Source organism: Tenrec ecaudatus, chromosome 16 (assembly GCF_050624435.1).
Source record: "Tenrec ecaudatus isolate mTenEca1 chromosome 16, mTenEca1.hap1, whole genome shotgun sequence".
NCBI lineage: Eukaryota > Metazoa > Chordata > Mammalia > Afrosoricida > Tenrecidae > Tenrec > Tenrec ecaudatus.
In genome coordinates this window covers 77,350,399-77,373,030 of record NC_134545.1, presented here as the reverse complement: position 1 = coordinate 77,373,030, position 22,632 = coordinate 77,350,399, and the positions used below count along the sequence as shown (strand labels likewise).

The following is a 22,632-nucleotide window of genomic DNA, read 5'->3' as shown; positions in this document are numbered from 1 at the left end:
AAGGATAATTTCCCAGCAGCTAGAGCTATAAAATAATGGAATGTGTGTACTTGTGGAGGTGCCTTCTCCACCTCTGTAGCTTTCCCAAGATTCCTTTGGAGCCCACTGGTGTAAAAGAACCCGTGGTTTCAGTAAACTTCAGGAGCCTACCTTATAACTGGAATGCGCTCTTTCTAAGTGAGCCACGTTCTGTCGTCATTCTAGGGTGGAAGACTAGTGCTAGTTCAGTCCATTGCCAGCATTCTTTCCTTGGCCTCTCACCAGACTCAGGGCCCCCTGCCCTCTTATTCTATTTCAAAGGAAGACCTTCAGGAGAGACATATCTAATGTCCAGGGCCCTGAGGTTATTTATTGCTCTAAAGCCCTTTCACCCAATACGAGTCCGTTGGTCATGACTGTTGTTGATCACTGCCCACAGAAGGAGGTCAGCAGGCCTCCTGAGGTTTGTTGGGGTGAAGTGTAAGGAACCACTGACCTCTGATATTTAGCGTCTGCGCATGATTCTTGTTGCATTACTTGGGTGAGTGTTGTTCCTGGATCCTGGCCTACGTCTACTGAGAGGTTCTCCTTGTGCCCTAATTGGCAATGTTCTCTTGGCTGATATGACTCAGTCCCTCTGGCCATAATGGGATGATAATTGGGTTGACTTTCTGCTTCTCTGTCCTTAATACCACTTACTCTTGGGCTCTGGTTTTGCTCATTTGCTTATTTTTCATCTTCTGAAAATTACCTCTTGGTTGAGGGTCAGCCTTCCTATTACACGCAAGCACTTATAAAATAAGCAGCGGTTGTTTTGGCAGTCTGGCATGGAAGGCAGCCCTTCTGTCAGAGCAAGTTAGCATTTCTTACTTAGCTGCAGCATATTGTAGAAACCAGTATAATGTTCGCTGTTCTTCTGTGGAGCTCTGTAGGCAGTGATTTCTTTTTGGACATTGACTGTTGCCCGGCCCATCATTCATCTTCCCTGTCTTCTCGTTGCTAAGTACCATGTGTATTGTTTGAGGGAAGGGACTTCTTGGGGTAGGCACCTCAGGGGTAGCAGCAGAGTAAGAGTAGGCATAAGTCTTTGGAAATGATCCATGTGAGTGGCTTGAAAGAAGAGAAGAAGCTCCCCAGTATGGAGTAAACAATTACCTACAGGCACTTTGGGACACAGGTAAGTAAATGCCACGTGCCTCTCATGGTATGTTTATGGTGTGGACAATTTTAAAATGCCTGACCTTTGGAATGGTTCGCTTTCTAAAAGCCTTCTGTGCAAGTGCTTTGTAAGTGCCATGTCTATTTGTGTCACATTTTTAGTACAGCTTTCATGGTACAATTAGGTGCCTCGGCTGGTATTTGGGTCGGCTAAGACTCGAGTATATACGGTGTATCAATTGATGGGCAAGTTTAGAAGAAATGTGCCAGGCGTGCAGGCCAGACCTCAGGATTTATAGCAAGGCGTAGGATGAATATGTCTCACTGCATATGTAACAGTCTGGCGCCTTGTGGCACATTGTAAGCACTCAATAAATGTTCATTGCTGTTAGTACTGTTACAAATATTATTATTTAGAGTTAAATGTGAGACATTAGTGTGAACATTTCTCAGTTGCAATAGACTATTCTCTTTTAAATTCTTAATATTTTCACATCCCAGAGATTTACTTTATGGCTGGGAACATATTGTCATTAGTTAAAATAAGGAATTAATTCTTTGTGTAGCTAAGTAATAATATAGCAGTTTGACTCTTAATAATTGCTTTCAGTCATAGAGGTCAGTAAGTAGGACTGTTTCTTATTAACTTATTGAGGCATCATGAAATGGTTTTCCAACCCAAGGCCCCATCCAGTAGACTAAACAGAAATTTGAACAGGAAGAAAAATAATAGATCATTCTTTTTATACTCTTGCTTAAATTCTAATTCTACACATTTGTGTGTGTGTGTGTGTGTGTGTGTGTGTGTGTAGCAACTCCTAATGTTTCATTTAATTTATTTTTAAATATCCTTTAAGGAGCCTCCCCCACTTGAGTTATAAGACTGGTGTGGACATTCTTAATGACATTTGACCTGAGATTTCCTTTTCTTAATTACCCTGCACGGTCCATAATCATTCTCCTTCTCCGGGGCAAGAGTACCTTCTAAACATTTGCACATAGCTGTGTTTCTTCTCTTGCAGTTGAGCTGGCAATGATCATGGACCGTCTGTATGGTGGAGTCTGCTACGCTGGGATCGACACAGACCCTGAGCTCAAGTACCCCAAAGGCGCCGGCCGGGTGGCGTTCTCCAATCAGCAGAGCTACATTGCGGCTATCAGTGCTCGCTTTGTGCAGCTCCAACACAATGACATTGACAAACGGGTAAGCCCCTGCTCAGTGGATTTGCTCTGGGAAAGAAATGTGCTTTGTTTCTTGGGCCCCTGGGGAGAAAAATACCTTGTGATCACATGTTAACAGCTCTACCTTACTCGACATCTGTGAGTCCATCTAGGTTGCCTGAAAAAGAGAGTACCCTTGGCATTGAAGGTGTAAAGAACTGTCTGCCTGACTCATCCCAAGGGTGAGGTTACACTTATGAAGATAACTCTGCTGTCCAAACCAGTGAAATTCTAAAGAAGATGCCAACAGTGCATTAACAAAGGTTGGAAGCTGGTGACCTGCTCGACCCACAAAATATTCTAAAAGCAAACACACAAACTGGGACCAACATTTCAATGTTCAGGAGAATGCATAAAAATGTGAACTTCTAGTTTCTCTTAAAATTGCAAGATCATTGAACTCAAATAATACCCTCACCAAATCCCATCACTAAGTTACACACCATCTACGTGTATGCATTACCTATCGCTTTACATATTGCTGGTACCCTTTCTGGTCCCAGGAGGCTTTTTAGGATGTTACCCTGATCTAAAACATGGACTAAGAGGTGTTCTGCTGGTGTGCTGGGTAAATAGACTTGGGTTTTAAATCCTTTAAATCTTGGTTCGGCCATGATTTGGGGCATCAGGGAATGGAAGGAGGTAAGAGCTGTAATCTGCAACCTATATTAATAGGTCAAGGTCAAGTGGGAGAATAACATCAAAATTTGAGCACTTTCCTTTGCAATAGTAGAGTGATTATTCATGCTTGTTGCAGTGTTTGGGGAACGTACACTTGGCTAGAATAAATGATATACAGGGAGTCCACCTCAGGAACCTCCAGTTTGATTTAATGTTATATAAATTTACCATTACTCTGAGCTGATGGAAAAAAAAACCCTATTATAAACAAGTTCTTCATCACAGCACCTTCACATGCTGCAGCGTAGCTTTCAAATCACGGAAGAGGCTTGAATCCTTTTCGTCTTCTAAAGTAGGGCTAAGTGAGCACTCTTATGCACTTGTTTCCGCTCACCTACCAGTTCCACTTGAAGATGTAAGGACACAGGAACTGATCTCCTTAGTAACCTGGGTCTGCTTGAAGTCAGTGTGCCCTATTCAGAAGTTTCACCTGTACTCTGTGGTTGAATTGAACTAATTTTGTGTAGAAGGCTTACACTGCTTAGGAGGTGAAAGTTTTCAATTGGCAATGTAGGTTTCACATTCAGCAAGATTGTATTCTCAGTAATGTATATTGTTAAATTATAAAAGCTTAGAATAAACACTATTTGCTACATTATTTGGCTTTCACTTAAAATTAAGTTGTGGTGCTGATTGTTGCTTTGATTTTTAATGAAAATGAATAAAGTAAAATTTCCTCAGAATTTTGAAACACTCTTTTAATTAATGGCGATTTGGAGGGTTGACAAGATTCATTTCCCTTCCTAGTTTTCAAGCACTCCTAACATTCCGAACCCATTGCGGTGGAGTTAATTTTGACCCTTACTGACCCTGCAAAACTAGGACAGAGTAGAACTGTCCCTGTAGTGTTTCCATGACTGTAATCTCTACAGAAGCTAGACTGCCACATCTCTCAGAGAAGCTGGTGGGTTTGAACTGCTAACCTTTAAGTGAGCAGTGAGTGCTTCACCACTCTACTACTGGGCTCCTCCTACCATCCTAACTAGCCCCTCTTCTATTGGTCTTACAGCCTTCCAGTGTGTACAGCCATGGTGCCTTCCTCATCCTCTGCTTGAAAACCAGTACTTACCCACTGCTTGAGAGAGATAGATGCATTAGTAGATGTTTTATAAACGCTTGTTGACGTAACAAATGGTATTAATCGGATGGTTTTCATTTCTGCTGCTGGTGCTGGTGGTCCTACTTGTGCCTGTACATTTGAGAATCTGACACACCGTTACTTTAAAATATCATTTCACCCATCGCAGGAGTCCTCGTGGTCCAGTGGTAAAACTCTCAACTACTACCTGCAAGGTCATTGGTTCAAGCCCACTGGTCACTCCATGGGGGAAAGACGTGTCAGTTTTCTTCAGTAAAACAATATAATCTTCTCACTATCTTGGAGACTTTTTGGATTGCCTATGAATGTGGTGTAATCTTGCTAACTGGAACATCAGCAGTTCAAAACCACCAGTTGCTCCAAGAGAGAAAGATGCTCCTTTAAAGATTTACCCTTGGAAACCCTAATCTATCCTGTAGGGTTGCTATGAGCTGGAGCTGCCTGGATGGCAGTGAGCTTTTGAGTGGATACAGATGTAGAATGTGGATGCCAGTGTGCAACACTTACAGGGACATTAGCAGGTCCTTTCCTCGGCCTCGTTTCACTTACCCATAATGCCATTATCTTTAACGAATGTGGGGTTTTTTAGTAATAGCTGTATTGAGGTATAATATACAAACCATACAACCAGCCCATCTAAAGAATGCAATGTAGTGGTTTTCAGAGTATTCACAGAGTTGCGCAGCCATCACAATAACCAATTTTAGAACAAAGGAAGAGGTAGTTTAATATGCAGCCATCACATCACATTCGCAATAAAAGAATCTTAGGGGAAAACACTATATTTTTCCTGTATAATTTCACAGAGTTCATGATATAGAGGAGAGCCAACTTATTTAACCTAGTCTCTTCAAAGTCAAAAGCCAAAAGCATCTGATCATTGTTAATGTTACAATTAGGGTTTACCAAGCAGTGAGGGATGCTAATAAGTCTAAATACCTTTTTTTGTGGCATGTCTAGCCATATGAGGAAGTGGAAGTGGCTTTTGCCACTTAACCGTGGTTCTATTACCTGTGCCCAAAGGTCTGAATGGAAGTGTTTGGCATGATGGGCATGCTAAAACTGTGTAGAATAAATTAGGGTTTTATACAAGACATCAGGAATGGAAGTGAGCATGCCAGGCTACCATGGATACTACAGTGTGTCACCTCATCCCTAACCAGGATATCAAGAATCTCTTCAGTTCTTTACATAATAGAGAGAGGGGTCTTTGTTTGTTTGTGTTTGAAATGAACTTGTTTGTCACTAAAAAATCCCAAGTCCATTTCATTTTACTTTTCCTCCTCCTTATTTTTTATGGTTTGAGGGATAAGGAATATAGAAGAATTAAAAAAATTTTTTAATAAACAGTTTTACTGGAACATTGTCCAAATATACAATTCAATAGTTCAATCATATCCAGAAAAGCTGTACAGTAATTACCACAGTCACTTTTAGGACGTTTCTTCTTTCTTGTACTCTCCAATTTCCCTGCCATACGAGGAACCACCAGTCCATTTTCTATCTCTGTAGATTCACCCATCCCGGATTTAATACACCGAAAGACATTCAGAAACAAAAACAGAGTCAAAATAGCTAACAACAACTGGGAGTCCAGGATGGATGAACTCCCAGGGCCAACAATGAGAGTGGAGATACCAGGAGGATTGGGAGAGTGGGATAGAAAGGGGAAATCGATCACAAGGATCAATCTAGAACCCCCTCTCGGGGGGAAAAGTGAGTGAGGAGCGACAGAGGACTATGTAAGATATGAAAATAATAATCTACAACTTATCAAGGGTTCATGAGGGGGGATGAGTGGGGAAGGGTGGGGGAAGAAATAGCTGATATCAGGGGTTCAAGTGGGAAGAGAATGCTTTGAAAATGATGATGGCAGCATATGAGTAAATGTGCTTGACACTAGATGAATGTATGGATTGTGATGAAATGTAAGATCCTCCAACAAAAGTATTTAATAAATTTTTAAAAGCTAACAACAATAACAAAATAAAATAGAGGGAAAACCCTGTGTAGAAGAAAACAGAAAATATTAAAAACTAGAAGTTTAAAATGGGTCAAATGGGAGCTCACATGACAATGTGTTCGATTTGAACCAACTGTGTCGGCAAGGATCCACTTTCCCATGCCTCTGCATGATAGTGAGGCCATTCGCAGCCCTGGTCCCAGTCAGAGGGGAGCTACTGAAGGCTGAACTCATGTGTTTTTCCTTTTTTTTTTTTTTTTAAGGGAAAGAACAATTAAATAGGTGAAAGGGAGTCAGAATGATCTATTAAAACTATAATTTGAGTCATGTCCCCCCCCCCTTTTTAGATCTTTTGATTGTATCCCGCTGTCCTGGTTCACAGTGGGCTAAGTATTGGGTTGCTAAAGAGGTTGCAGATTAAAACTCACCAACTACTCACCGAGATGGGTGAGCCTGGCTGCTCCCTTAAAGCTGTCTAGTCTCAGAAACCTTTAAGGAGCAGCCCTGCTTTGTCCGATAAGTCAGAATCAGCCTGATGGTAGTGAATGGATAAATCTCAAAATCTTTAACATTGCCTCTGACCCTTGAGGCACTGCCTACTTCTGTCCTAACGCTCTCTTTCCCTTACTCCTCTTGAGCCAGCAACAACGAGCCTTCATCTCTATTGCTTGGAGTCAGGATACAAAACTGTTCCCTCTGGTTGGCGTATATCCACTCTTCCTTTCAGCTGAAATTTAACTGTGACTTTTGCAGGAAGCCCATCTGTCTCCTTCAGTGGAGTTCGAACTTCCATCGTCGGTCATTGTCATAATGCCATTCCATTCTGTCGTGGCATTTAATACCACTGGAATGAAATTGTGCTTTGTTCCATTGTGTTGTCAAAAATATTGAATATTCCATATACTCTTCCTATGAGACTATCTTTCTTTTTCTTTTTTTTGGAATTTCAGAGTGTTTTTATTTCTTTTTTTTTTTTAATTTTTTTTTTAACAATTTATTGGGGCTGATACAATTCTTTTCACAGTTCATACATATACATACATCAATTGTATAAAGCACATCTGTACAGTCTTTGCCCTAATCATTTTTTTTCTCTTTTCTTCTTTTACATTTTATTAGGGACTCCAACAACTCTTACCACAATCAATACATATACATACATCAATTGTATAAAGCACATCCATACATTCCCTGCCCCAATCATTCTCAAGGCATTTGCTCTCCACTTAAGCCCCTTGCATCAGGTCCTCTTTTTTTTCCCCCCTCCGAGACTATCTTTCTAAACCTTGGTGCCCCACCCAGAGTCAAACCTTCTTTCCAAACCTACTTCTTTCATAAAATTATTTTCCACAAACCTTGGTTACGAACTCCTGAATGAAACTATAGATTCTGGAGTGCATTTCATGTATGTGTCAGTATTTCAAACAACTTTCAGGAACCTAACACTGAATGGAGCAGGAACATCTAGAATTGAGTATCAGGATTTTCTATTATGATGGAGAGGTCATTTCCAAAATGAGAGGATTTTCTACTACGCTTACAATTGTTTTGCTTTTCATCTTTATATTAAACCTTAATGTACAGTGTTTTTTTCAAAGTGGTGTGAACTTGTATGCCACTGGATTATACATCAAGCGAAAATGATTGGCTTTTTTACTGTCATAGCCACCTGTGTTACAGATGAAACTCATACATCAATTTTCACTTCCTAGGAAAAACTATGACATCTGGAAATAAATTTGTTGGAGGAATGCATCATACATATTTTATGGCCACTGCTCACTGGCTTTTGATCAACTGGTAATTTGTATCTGTGTTGACCATGTCAAAGTTTTATGATATCTAATAGATCTGATTCAGTCTGTGGGTAACCAGGGCTCCCTAGAACATTCATGGTGGTTGTTATGCAATGTGAACATCATAATATCTGAGGGGGTACGTCCCACACCCTCTGAAGTCTTTACCTTCCAGATAATCACTGCTAGGGGGGAAAAAAGAGGTGTTGGCTCAGGAATTTAAAGGTGTGAGTCTACTCCTCACTGTCTTCACAGTCATGGTGTGACCTTAGGCAAGTTAATTAATCTTTTAAAGTCTTGACTTCATTGTCATAGGTTATTAAGAGCACCAACCTAACTGCCTCACAGTCTAATGCCAAGATAGAAGATGGCAGATGAGGAAGTAATTTGGGAAGTTATTAGACTATACAAGTGTTGATTTTATTATTACTAAGCCTAGTCAGTTTAAATTGGGCTGTTAGCTACCCATATGCCCAAAGTTGATATTTGACCTTCTTTTTTCTTTCAAATATATGTTCAGTTGCACTAAGAATTCTTTTTTTTACTGTTTCAATGTTTATTTTGTAAAAGATTTTTGTTTTATAACCAGAGCTTTATTTCTTGCTAACAAAAATCCAGAATTTAGGTTTCAAAGGGAACTGGACTTGTCATGGTTGCTATAGCAGTTAGTTTAAATCATTTTATTGGGGCTCGTACAACTCTTATCACAACCTATACATCCATCATTGTGTCAAGCATATTTGTACATTTGTTGCCATCATCATTCTCAAAACATTTGCTTTCTACTTGAGCCCTTGATATCAGCTCCTCATTTTCCCCCTCCCTCCCCGCTCCTCCCTCCCTCATGAACCCTTGATAATTTATAAATTATTATTTTATCATATCTTACATTGTCCAACGTCTCCCTTCACCCACTTTTCTACTGTCCGGGGAGGAGGTTATATGTAGATCCTTGTCATCTGTTCCCCCTTTCTCCCTCACCTTCCCTCCACCCTCCCAGTATCACCACTCTCACTAATGGTCCAGAGGAGTTCATCTGTCCTGGATTCCCTGTGTTTCCAGTTCCTATCTGTGCCAGTGTACATCCTCCAGTCCAGCCGGATTTGTAAGGTAGAATTGGGATCATGATAGAGGGGAGGAGGAAGCATTCAAGAACTAGAGGAAAATTGTATGTTTCATCATTGCTACACCGCACCCTAACTGGCTTATCTCTTCCCCGCAGTCCTTCTGCAAGGGGATGTCCAATTTCCCACAGATGAACCCTGTGTCCCCACTCAGGACTCCCCTCATTCACAATGCTATGATTTTTTATTTTTGTCTTTGATGCCTAATACCTGATTCCTTCAATGTCTTCTGATCTCACAGGCTGGTGTGCTTCTTCCATGTGGGCTTTGTTGTTTCTCAGTTAGATGGCCTCTTGTTTATCTTCCAGCCTATAGGACCCCAGATTCTATATTTTTTGATAGCCAGGTACCATCAGCTTACTTCACCACATTTGCTTATGCACCCGCTTTGTCTTCAGCGATTTTGTCCGGGGTACGCTGGTGTGCTTCTTCCATGTGGGCTTTGTTGTTTCTCAGCTAGATGGCTGTTTGTTTGTTTTTTATCTTCAAGCCTTTAAAACCTCAGAAGCCATATCTTTTGATAGCTGGGCACCATCAGCTTTCTTTACCACTTTTGCTTATGCACTCGCTTTGTCCTCAGCAATCAAGTTGGAACAGGGTGGTGTGCTTCCTCCATGTGGATTTTGTTGTTTCTCAGGTAGATGGCTGCTTGTTTATCTTCAGGCCTTTAAGACTTCAGATACTATATTTTTTGGCAGCCAGGCACCATCAGCTTTCTTCACCACATTTGCTTGTGCACCCATTGTCTTCAGCGATCGTACCAGGAAGGTGAGCATCTCAGACTGCTGAATTGTAAGAACAAAGTGTTCTTGTGTTGAGGGAGTACTTTAGCAGGGGCCCACTGTCCATTGTTTCCTTAATACTAATCCTATAAATATATGTACATAGATCTATTTCCCCTCTCCTATGTATATATATTTACATCTGTATGAGCCTGTATTTAGATCCCTATGACTACCCTTTGTCCCCTAGGTCTTTCCTCTATTTCTTTGTACTTTCCTCTTATACCACTATCATGTTCAGCCTTCATTTGGGTTTTAGGAATTCCTTTCAGTTACATTGCCCTTGATCCAGCCCTGTCAGACCTCTTACACCCTCCATGACACTGATTTTGGATCACTTGTTGTTCCCTTGTCCCTGGGTTTGTTAACACCCACTTCCTTACCCCCACCTCCCCTTCTCCATGTCCCCCCGGAACTGTCATCCTGTTGTTCTCTCTTCCAGCTTGTTTATCCCACCTATCCCTTCCAGGTAGACATGCTGTGTACCCTCACAAGACTGAGTACAATGAAGCAACAATAGAAAGTAAAACAATAGCTACAACAAAAACACCCTATAAATAGTTCAGGGTCTATTTGTTGCTCTTCACGAGTACTTTCCAGTCGAGTCTGATGGGGTGCCATGCCCTGACCCCACAACTATCCCTGGGAACTTCATTGTTTCCCCCAACCCCACCCCACCCCTGCTGCTCTGCTGCATGCCCCCAGAGACTGGCTTCTGCGTAGTGAGCTCAGGGCGGGCACAATTCCTGCCCTGTGTCTCTAGTGTTGTCCCTAATGGTGCTATGGGTCAGTGAGGAATGCTGTGTCCCGTGGTAAGGCCGGCCCTGTGGTTGTCTCTGTGCATTGCTGCTCTGAACAGAAACATTGTCCTTAGGGCTTGGTGAGCCAGTGTGTGCTTCACTCTTTTTTGCCCCTTTCCCCCCTTGTTGGCTCCTGTGTGTTCTGATAAGACAAGTCCGTCTTCTTGCTTCAGTGCTGGCCTCTGAAGTGAATTCTTTTGGACAAGGGGAAGGGTGGTTTGTCCACTTAGTTGGTAATGGGGCCGTCCCCTCAGGCTTTTCTATCAGTTCCTTGCTTCATGTCAGTGTGTTGCATTCTTGTCTTGGATCTCCGGGTTGAAGTCTGGTCCCCCTTTTCCTGTGGAGACACAATCAACACCCTTCCCTGTGTGGGTTAGTGCCCTGTTCCCCCGGCTACATATATCGCCCTTTATAGTGGGCTACCATATGTGTCCCATATGTATCCCTGAGTTTAGTCTGGCCCCTGCCATATTACCTGGACCTCACCCCAGGGACATATGTATACAGTAGCTTCTTCCCTATCCCCCTTTTGAATTTCTTGAGCTTTCCTCAGCGGACTCATGTAATACTTGTCATTTTGTGCTTGGCTTACTTCACTTAGCATGATTTCCTCCAGTTCTTCCCATGCGGTGATGTGCTTCATGTGTTCATCACTGCTTTTTAGGGATGCGTAATACTCCATTGTATATGTGTACCAGAATTTTTTAATCCATTCATCTGTTGATGGAAATTTGGGCTTTTTCCAACTCTTTGCTGTTGTAAACTGTGCCGTGATGAACATTGGGGCACAGATGTCTGGCCATGGTTTGTTTTTTGTCTCTTCTGGGTATGTGCCCAGTAGGGGGATTGCTGGGTCCTATGGTAACACTACAAATATTTAATAACAGCAGTGAACTAGTTGAGGCTGAAACATAAAAAGAGAAACAGCCCAAAACTCAGAGACTTTTGCCCTTTGATCTCCTTCATGCCTCAAACGGAACTTTCCTGACAAACCTGCAAAGTGGAACGGTTCGCACTCCTTAGAACGAGCACAGCGCAGTCAATCATACACGATTTAAATAATGCACGGTGAAATAGCTCAGAAGGCAGGAAGAAACAGGAAAGAATGATGAAGGGAAATGGCAAATACCAGGGAGCAATGCAAATAAGGGCTGGGAATTGCAATTAATGTCACAAAACAATATATATATATATATGAATTGTTGTATGGAAAATCAATTTACTCTAAACTTCCACCCAAAGCACAATGAAAGAAATAAAAATAAATCAATGTAGGTTCCAATTTGCCAACTTACTGATTTGGGTTGCATGTTAACCAATCATTGATACATATATGGACTCTTAAGTAACTATTATAGAAGTAAGCATTTGGGTGCATTGTCTTTTAAAGGATTATTAAAGTTTCCCCCCCCCCTTTCGTTTAGAATGGGGTGTTTTTTTAACCAGTATCTTTGATAACAAAAAGATTTTGAACTTGAAATTGGGTAAAAGGTAAGAATTAAACTTTACTTATGATTCTTTGAACAGCATTTCTGTGCAAAAACTGACACAGTTTAAAGTATTTAAACACACAGTAAGGTCAAAGCAGGCACTTGTACTCATTCTGTCTGTTTAGAGGTATTTTTAGAAGTGATGCCAACAGAGCCCTTACAATGTAGAAACTGCTGAATCCATGTTTCTGTATAACTCAAGGCCAGGTCATTTACATGGGAAAGATTTTGTAGTGTGAAAAATGAAATAGTTCCAAGATAGGTAATTTCTCTACATAGCAATCTGTGTGTATGTTTTTAAATCCTTTTGTCTACTCAGTATAATTCTGAGGAAGTTTGTAAAGGGTAAAATCAATTGAATCTCCTTTAACCCAGCAAAAACACTTAATTTGATTGATCTCAACCATTTCTTTATAAGAATCTGAGGAGTTCCCCCCACAGCTGTTGTTTAGCACAAGTTTGTCAGGTTGTCTCAGAAATTTGCCAAATATCTATAACTTGATATGCATTATGCTGCAGGTATTTATTAGTGCCCGATTCAGTCTGTTGATATCATCTTACTAGTGGAGAGGATAGTAGTAGATAGAGTGTAGTGTAATCTGGGCTTTAAACTTGTCTTTACCACTTATTATATAGTGTGATGTACATGAACATGCTTTTGAAAACTGTAAGTAACTCTGATTATACATACTATCACTAACAAAATGTTGATTTCCATTAAAAGGATAGGTGCCTAATAAATTGAAGTCTTCTAGAAGATGCCTTTTTAGATGACCTAATTAGAATTTCAGGTGATAAAAGGAGTTAAGAGTTCAGACAAGGCAGGGGTAAATTTGGTTAGTTGGTTCTTGGTTGGCAGTGGGCATTTGGTGTATAGCATCATTGTTAAAACCCCAGTTTCTAAAAAAATATATAGTTTCTATATAAGGGGGAAAAAACTTTAAAATCAGTGTACCGTTGACAGGTAATGTTTTCTCTTTTTTAAAAATTTTAATTTATATAGCATATACTTTAATAGTTCAAGCATTCAATCATATCAAAGAGAATTATACAATTATTACCATATCAAATTTAGAATACCCCCACAATGGTGAAATTGCTCTTAAAATGAGTTGTACTGTCTAGTACTAGTACTCTTTCCCCCTCCCACCTTCCATTCCCACACCTGAAATTCCCCTTTCCTTCCCTATCACCCTCTCCCACCCCTTTCAACCCCTGTATCCATTATTATCACTGTGCATCCACTCCTCCTGAGGGTCACAAACTGGGAAACCCAATGGAAACAATTTAAAAATTTCAAAATAAGGTGGTAAGAATAAAATCATAATAATATAAAGACCAAAATACAAATAACAAGTAAGAAAGAAAAGACTCTCATCAGCATTCCAAAAGCCAGGGAAGAAATTTCTGTCATAGTACAAGTAAGAGAAACTTACACACCGACCAACTCACTACACTTGGACTGTGCCTGCTCTTGCCATGTTTAATCAGCAATCATGTCAGGAAAGTGAGTATCATGGATGCCCGTTTAATGGAACAAAGTGTTCTTGCATTGAGGGAGTACTTGAGTGGAGGCCCAATGTCTATCTGCTACCTTAATACTAAACCTATAAATATATGCACATAAATCTATTTCCCCATCCCATATATAAATATATTTAAATATGTACGTGCCTGTATTTAGACCTCTATAACTGCCCTTTGCCTACTAGTTTTTCTATTTCCTTTTACTTTCCTCTTGTCCCGCTATCATGTTCAACCTTCATTTGGGTTTCAGTAATTCCTCTGGGTTACATTACCCTTGGTCAGTCCCTACCAGGCCTCCTACACCCTCCTCACCACCGATTGAATCACTTGTTGTTCCCTTGTCCCTGGGTTTGGGTAATGTTTTCTTAATTCTGTTTTAGTTCCATACAGAGACCAAGAGACTAGTGTCTCATTAGTTGGGATTTTCTGATACTTTTATTTTAAAGAAAATGGTAAAGCTAAGCCATAGAGCATACACAAGTATTTCAAGACATTTGTGGAGAACTTCCATTATCTATTAATGGTATTTGCCCTATAAACTTTTTGAAACCCTATCACAGTTCTTTGAATAATATTCTGCCTTTCTTTGCAAACACACTTCTAGCGCTTCACATATTTAATCTTTTCTTTTTATTGGAAGTATGCTGGGCCAGACTTTTAGCTGAAGGCTTTATATTTTTAGACTGCATAAAGATTAAGAGGACCCAGTAAGCATATTAATAGAAGTCTAGTAATACCATTCTTTGTGCCTGGCCACAGGTAGAATGTATAAGATGAATCAATAGCCAAAGAAGGGAGAGGCATGCTCCCAAACTACTTTTGCGTCTTGCTCTAGTGTGGAATTCCCTTAACTCAGCTTTTATCTCTTTGTTGTTTTGGGTCCCTGCATGATCTAACTTACAAATTTCCTAGATATTTCTATAACCATATTTGACTGCTGTTTAAGCAGAAGCCACACCAAAAAGTTTTGTTCAAATAGCTCTAAACTACTCTTAGTTGACTTTGTTTTGAAACTCTGGATTCTCAGAGCCTTTAACTAGGAGGGTGGGAGGAATTTCTATCTATATATCTACATCTGTATATTAGTGGAATTTGGGTTATCTAAAGCATAGATTCCCATAATTATTTGGCCTACCACCACCTTTTCAGGAAAATACTCAGTGCCCTTGCTGACAATTAAAAACATTTATACTACACAGCCCGTAATCCAGAATAAAGGGTAGGTGTCTGCTTTTGTGGCTTCCCCTGGTTCCTGCCCACTTTGGGAACCACTGATCGAAAGAAAAGAAAAGCTAGTCCTCTCCTCTGAAAGATTTTCTTTTCATCTGGTCTTTCCTTCCAGCCTTCTTGCTCCTGTCCTGTCATTTTATATCTTTTCCTTTTGAATCATGATCATTCTTTTTTAATATGTATACAGTGTTCTGTTATATGTAAACACATACGATAGCGTCACAGATTTCAAACACATGATTTCTCATATTTGAATAATAAGAGTATCCCCTTCCACATCTCAGAAATAAAGAGTTGACTCATTATCTTATGGGCTGTTGTGTCTGCTGTTTGTTGCTAATCCGACTCAGTTTTGAGTAATCTTTATCCTTGCTCTGTGCTGCAAATGTAAAGATTAGCAACATCTGTGCCTTTTTTCTCCAGTCTTCATTCTTCTAGGTCCTGGACCATGACCCTTTCAATGGTGTCAGTTATTTTATGGCTTCCCTGGTCGTGTGTGCTGTGTGTTGGATTTCTAACTATGAAGGCAGTTGTTCAAACGCACCAGCTTCTCTGAGGGAGAAAGATGAGGTTGCCTGCTCCCATCAAGATTTACAGTCTCAGAAACCCTGTACTGTATGGGGTCTCCGTGAGGCAGGAACGATGACTACAAGGCCGTGCACTTGATTTGTTTGTTTCTTTTTCAGTCCTTTACAAGAAGGGAGCAACTCTTTCATCCAGAGGTTCAATTAATGGGTGACGGTGTAGAGTAGCACAGATAAGTTCTGCTCTAGGCCAGTGAGTAGGTAAAATCCGTCTCTTGAGAGTCCTATTGCCCAGTTGGGTACTTGGAATTGTGATCAGTCTTAATATGAAAACCTCATATGGAGTGACTGAAATGTTCTTTTTTCTTGCCCATGTTTGAGTATAGATGTTGTTTATGAGCTCCATAATGTGAAAAAGACAATTGACACCTTTCTAAATAATCATCTCCTCAGATTTGCTAAAACCAGAAGCCAGGTGATATCTTGGTGAATGCTTATTCTAACTTAGAGTGACCAGAGGACCCAAGCCTGTCCTGCGGGAGGGGAAGTAAGACCTGCCTACAGTGCCGTGACATAACCTGAAGGGGTGGTGCCCTGGCAGTTACGAATTCTACAGAGTTTAATAATTTATTTTTCTTTTGTTCTCTACATGATAGACACTGGGACCTTGTTTGGGACTAATTTAAAGCCATACGTCCAGCCCCAGCCCCAAGCAGCATGGGAGGGACCCAGACTAGAGGTCTGTCTGCTATGCCGGATTTCATCAGCTGGCCCTTCTAAGTTTCATAAAAAGTCCAGCCATCACTCAGCTCTTTCTGCACTCTTGGCAGAGGCATTGGCATGATAGCACGTTCCGAACCATGGGAAAGACACTTGGGGAATTGTAAGACCTACCATTCCTTAGCACTTGAAAATGTGAACAATGGTATGCTTCATACCTTATAAGGTAAAAAGAAAACATGAAATCCAATTGTTTCTCATGGATTTTTCTTAATGTACTCCACACGTGTTGCTTCTCAAATTAATAATTGTGCATTTACTCTACCTGGAAGGTTGGGGGTCACTTTGTTGCTAGGGAAAGGCTGTTTTCACTTTGGGTGCTCACTGAATTTGAAGTGCAGAGATGGCAGTGGCCTCACCATGTCACTTGGGAGTTCTCCTGACTTGCTAATATGGGCATCCGTGATAATGGGGCCAAACCTGCATGATCGAGCCTGCATTGAATGGGGCCAAACTTGGAAACAAGGGCTCCTCTCCCCATCCCCATTTTTCAACCTTTGGCTCCTTCGTTTTAAAGTGCTAGGTTTCAGTGCTGCTGTTCCATAGTCAGAGGAACCCTGGGACACAGTGGTTAATGCTCTTGGCGGCTAGCCAACAGTGAGTCCACCAGGTATGACAGGTATGAAAGGTATGACAGTCTGCTTCCATAAAGATCTCAGTCTTGGCCACCCTGTGGGGCAGTGCTCGCCTGCGGTCCAGCAGCGCTCTGAAACAGAGTAGAGTGAGCCGCGGTCAGGGCGCAGGTTTCTTATCGCATAGTGTGTGTGTATAGTTGAAACGTCACTTGTCCAGCGTTGGAAAGTTGATGTGAAAGTTGGACCGTGAATAAGGAAGACTGCACAAGAATGGATGCATTTGAATTGTGCTGGTGACGAGTATTGAGAGTGGCACAGGCTCCCAGAAGTCTGGTTTGGGAGAAGTACAGCCAGAACACTCCTTGGAAGCGGGGAAAGGGAAACTTTGCCTCACATAGTTAGGACATGTTATCGGGAGAGAACCGTCACCCGAAAAAGGACATTGTGCTTGTAAAGTGGAAGGTCATTGAAGACGAGGAAGACTCTGCACGAGATGGATTGACACAGTGGCTCAGACTTAACCATTGTGCAGGACCAGACAGTGTTTTGTTCTGTTGTCTGTAGGGTCTCAGAGTTTGACTCTAGTCTCTGCTTTTACTTCTGGAAGTGCTATGGAGGATTATGGCCATGTTGCTTTCTACTGAGTATTTTCTTGTCAGTTTGTTGGACTATGATACCAGTAGGGTCACTCATGGTAAGAGGTTTCAGCAGAGCTTTCAGAATCAGACTAGGAAGAAAGGCCTGGTGATTGGACTTCTGAAAAAAATTGCCAGTGAAAACCTTACGAATAGCAGTGGAACGTTGTCTGTGCTGGAACGTGCTGGAAAATGAGCTTCCTGAGTTATAAAGGTCTCAAAATAGAACTTGGGAAGAGCTGTCTCCTCAAAGTAGAGCTGACCTTAATGATATGGATGGAGTAATTTCTTCAAGACCTGCGTTTGCTGATGGGGTATGACTCATAATGACAAGAAACAGCTGCAAGCATCTATCAATTATAGGCATATGGATGTTTGAAGTATGAATCTAGGAAAATTAGAAGTCATCAAGAGTGAAATGGAACAAGTAGATATCAATATTCTAGGCATTAGTAACCTGAAATGGACTGCCTATTGACCGTTTTGAATTGGACAATTGTATGGTCTCTTATGCCAGAAATGACAAATGAAAGAGGAATAACATTTGCAAAGATGTCAAGTGCAGCGCTGTCAGCGATAGGGTAAGAGCCGTACACATACAAGGAGGGCTAGTTAATACAACCACTGTGTGTTCAGAGCTATTTACCAATCTGTGGTGCCAAAGAGGAAGAAACCGGAGATTTTTAAAATCAACTTCTGCAGCCGGAAATTGATCAGAATGTAATCAAAGACAGCTACGTGGCCAATCAGCTGGAAGAGATCTGCATACCTGCCTATTTCGAAGAAAGCTGATCCACTCATCCACCTTCCTCAATTCTCGTAGCTTGCTCTTCTGGGTCCACACCTCGTCACCATATCTCATAAAATTGAGGAAAGTAAGGACTTTACTTACATCCAGGTGAAAGGGTGCCAAGTCCATCAAGTGGAGAAACTGAGGATTAATGTGAAGCTGAAGATTTGGTGCAGCAGACATCTCTCCACCAGGGGGGTCAATCTTTCCTACCAAGGACCATCTGGATATCTGCAGTAGATTAAAGGGCCTGACTGGTCAAGCACTTCATTAATTCATCCCTCATATTCTGGATGAAATGACTTCTCTGTGGTGAAAAGTGTAATGTTAGCTGGTACTGATGATTTCTCGGGCCTTATATGGCCCACAGACCTGACATTCCCCACCCCTTCTGTACATCTTGGTCCTTGCTGACAAAGAGAAGGCTGAGAAACTGAAACAACCCCTGCCACCTAGGTTTGCCAGAAAAGGAACTGAAATGAACTTGGCAGGCTGATGTGAAAGGTAATATGTTTTTTAAATTAAAAAAAAATTAAACCGGGAGGGTAGAGGGAGGGTGGGGTGGAAAGGGGGAACCAATTATAAGGATCTATATATAACCTTCTACCTGGGGGATGGACAACAGAAAAGTGGGTGAAGGGAGACGTCAGACAATGTAAGATATGACAAAATAATAATTTATAGACCATCAAGGGAGAGGGGAGCAGGGAGGGAAGGGGGAAAATGAGGAGCTGATGCCAGGGACTTAAGTGGATAGCAAATGTTTTGAGAATGAATGTACAAATGTGCTTTACACAATTGATGTACGTATGGATTGTGATAAGAGTTGTATGAGCCCCCAATAAACATATTTTTAAAATTTTAAATGATGAGGAAATTATTAAATAATAGCTTACTTTCATATGAAAACAAAATTTTACAGAATTAAACTAAAAGGACGTTGCAGCAGTGCATCAACAGGTAACGGCTAGGAACCCAGCCGGATTTAGGTAAGGGTTTGGAGGGAGCGATAGCTTGGCTCCTATCACATAGGTCTTGCTCAAAGCAGAAAATATCAGACAGATGCTTGCCTGTGTTTTATTGACTATGAAAAGCGATATGATTATGGGAAGCATAACAAATTATGGGTACCATTTCAAAGGTTGGGAAACCCAGAACACTTTAATTGGGTTCTTATGGAACCTATAGATTGACCAAGAGGCAGTTGTTTAAACGGAGCAAGGGGACACTGTGTGGTTTAAAGTCAGGAAAGATGAGGGTCAGGGTTGTACATTTCCACCACTCTTATTCAGTCTGTGTGCTAAATGTAATAATCTGAGAAGCTGGGGTGTATGAAGAACAAGGCAGCATTTGGATTGGAGAAAAACTCATTAACAACCTGTGTGATACTCTTGCTGAAAACTACTAGAAGCTCTTGGGGATGAAGATCAAAGGCTTCCACTTTCAGTATATATTACACCTCAACAGAAAGAAAGTGAAAGTCCTCACAATTGGACCATTCAACACATTGTTGATAAACGGTGAAAACATTGAAGTTTTTTGAGGATTTCTTTTTACTTGGACCCACAATCAATACGCATGGAAGCAGCAGGTACGAAGTCAAACAAAACAAAACAAAAAGTCAAACAATGCATTGCATTGAGAGATCTGCTGCAAAAGACCCCTTTAAAGTGTTAAAAAGCAAATCTGTCTCTTTGAAGACTGAGGTATGCCCTCCCGATCCGTGGTATTTTCAGTCCTGTCATATTTGTGTAGAAGCTGGTTAATGAACTGGGAAGACTAAAGAAGAATTCCGGGATTGTGGTGTTGGTGACTTATATTGATTATACTATATACTGCTAGAAGAACAAACAAATGTGTCTTGAGGAAGTACAGCCAAGATGCTCCTTAGAATGTGAGACTTCGTCTCTCGTAGTTTTGAACGTGTTATTGTGTGGGACTAGTCTCGAAAGAACCCTGGTGGTGTAATGGGTTATACATTGGGCTCCTAACCACAAGGTCGTTAGTTTGAAACACCTAGCTCATCTAAGAGAGAAAGCTACGGCTCTTTACTCCTACAAAGATTTACTGACTCAGAAACCCACGGGGTGGGGGCGGGTGAGTGGGAAGGAACCCACAGGGCAGTTCGCCTCTGTCTTGTAGATAGCTGTGAGTTGGAATTGACTCAAAGGCATTCAGTTTGGTTTTTGGAGAGTCGCTGGAGGAAATCATGCTTCAAAAAGCAAAAATAAGGAAGACCCTTAACAAGATGGGCTCACCCTGTTGGTACCACAATGGGCTCAGTCAGAACAAGAGCTTGAGAATGGCACACAAGGGGGCAGCGTTACATTCTGTTGAACATAGGGTCACTTTGAATTGGATTGGACTCAAGGGGACAACACTGATGGTTATGGTCTCCTTTCATCCAGCGTTGCGAAGCCCTTCCACTTGAGTCAGGTCCCTTCATATCTTTCTGAAGTGTGGCGCTCGAAAGGAAAATCAACATTGAGGTTTCTCACCCAAAAGATATCTATCTATATCTATAGCTATCTATATCTATGTCTAAATATTATACTTCTGGTAAGAAAACCTGACATTCACCCAGGACTTCACAACATTTGGCCTGTATCTTCGAGTAGCCTGGTGAAAGATCAAGGATAGTCCTTCAAACCCTAAATTCATGGCTCACCCCACCCTTCAGCGTGAGTATCAGAGCCCCTTCCTTGAAGCCGAGAAGCACCAGACCTCAGAGTTGTGTTTCTCCTGCTTCTCACCTACTCCCCTCTCTTTTAGAGCGCTGTGACCGCACCACCCAGGACCACTGTTCTCTTGTTTGACGGATTTCTCTTTTATGAGAAAATGTGGATTCTGCACATCCTTTCTTCTGCCTTCAATGTCTAGTTCATTCTCTTTCCCTTTCTTTGGTCTTCATATATCCTTAGATTAGGTTTGCTTTTTGTCAGACTCCTCAGATTTCTGACTTTTTGTGTTAAAGTCCTGCTTGCCAGCTCTCTTGTTTGACTACGTCTTCTTACACTGTCCATGTGTTTGTGCTGGGGGGATTCCTGTACACTTTCTCCTGTGTGCTTTCACCTCTTGCTTTGGCCCCTTTCTTCCTCTTGTCCACACAAACCCTATTATCTGAAATTCTCACTTCTACTTGGCCTCCAAGTGCCTGTAAGCATGGCTAGATATCTGACTGACTTAATTTCTTTGTTCCTGGCCCCAAAGGGGATATGCAGTATGTTGCAGTGGGGGAAAGTCTTTATCTCTCTTTGAGAAGGACTTAAACTTAGCCTGACCTTGGACAGTGCTTCCCTTCTCATGGTCATGACCTTACGAATTCAAAGAGAGGAAATTCTGGACATGTGGGTAGTTGTTGGTCTCTCTAGTATCTCCTCTTTGCCACCAAGAGTTATTTAGTCATTACTTTGTGTCTTAGGAGGTCAGTTTGTTGGATATTAAAGTGACCACATATAGAAATGTCTACTCTAAATTCTTTTTTTCCCTAAATTCTTATAAACACAGCATTGTCGGCATTAAGTTAGCTTTAAATATAGCTTTCTCTTTGTCCATGTCATTCTAATTGTTCAAAGTCTCCAATCAGCCCTGCTTTTCTTAATGGTTGTCAGCCCACCAATAAGTTATACATGGACTGTTCCAAGTGTTGAGCATAGCCCAGGAGTAAGCATGCCAGAAATAATAACTGAGGAAAATCATCCTCCTTCTCTCTCTCTTAGTCATCCTTCTTCTGCATCTTCTTTAACACTGTGCTCAGAATGGAACTACCTTGCCTGGGTTGATTCAAATTGTCTGACTACTGCCCTTTGAGACATTATAGGAGCTGACTTCTGCACATCTGGGTTTGTGGGTCATACTGAGTCGTGGCATGGATCTTACCTTCTGGGCAAGCCTCGATTCACTGGATCAGCACCTTTCATATAGGTGCTGGACCCAGCTTTACAATAATAGCCTCGCTTGCCCTTCTGGAAGGCAGCTCATTTGACGTTTTTAGAACAGCCCCTGAGAGCAAAGCAGCAGACCCAAATCACAACCTATTGTTCCCTGTTCCTCTCAGAATTACTGACTGGAATCTACTGAATAGCTCTTGGCAAACTTGATTGCCTGGCTTCCTACTTCAAAGGATTGGCAGCCATAGCTTATCACAGGTAGGTAGAAGGTGTGTTAGAAGTCAGAGCTGATAGCCAGACATTACAGGGGCAATTGAAAAAGTGAAACTTGTTTACTGTATTATTTGTTAATACTAGAAAAATAAACCCACCTCACTGCCATGGAGTTGATGCCGAATCATAGCAATCTGTGGACAGGAAAGAACTGCCTATATGGGTTTCCAAGGCTGTACCTCCTGATGAGAGTAGAAGGTGGCTTGGTGTCAAACTGCTGGCCTTGCAGTTAGCAACAACCCAACATGTAACGACAGTGCCACCAGTACTCCTTACCACTAGAAAGGACATGCATAATGTCCCCAACTTAAAAAC

The 22,632-nt window shown here is 41.4% G+C and overlaps 1 protein-coding gene across 4 annotated transcripts in view; it reads left to right on the top strand.

The window, feature by feature from the left end:
• Positions 1-22,632, top strand: part of CPEB3 (cytoplasmic polyadenylation element binding protein 3) — a 173,744-nt gene that overhangs the window by 136,023 nt on the left and 15,089 nt on the right. For all 4 annotated transcript variants that reach the window (XM_075534322.1, XM_075534321.1, XM_075534320.1 and 1 more), the window contains one exon: positions 2,160-2,341. In XM_075534322.1, the coding sequence (XP_075390437.1) occupies positions 2,160-2,341 (182 nt within the window). The remainder of the gene's footprint in view (positions 1-2,159; positions 2,342-22,632) is intronic.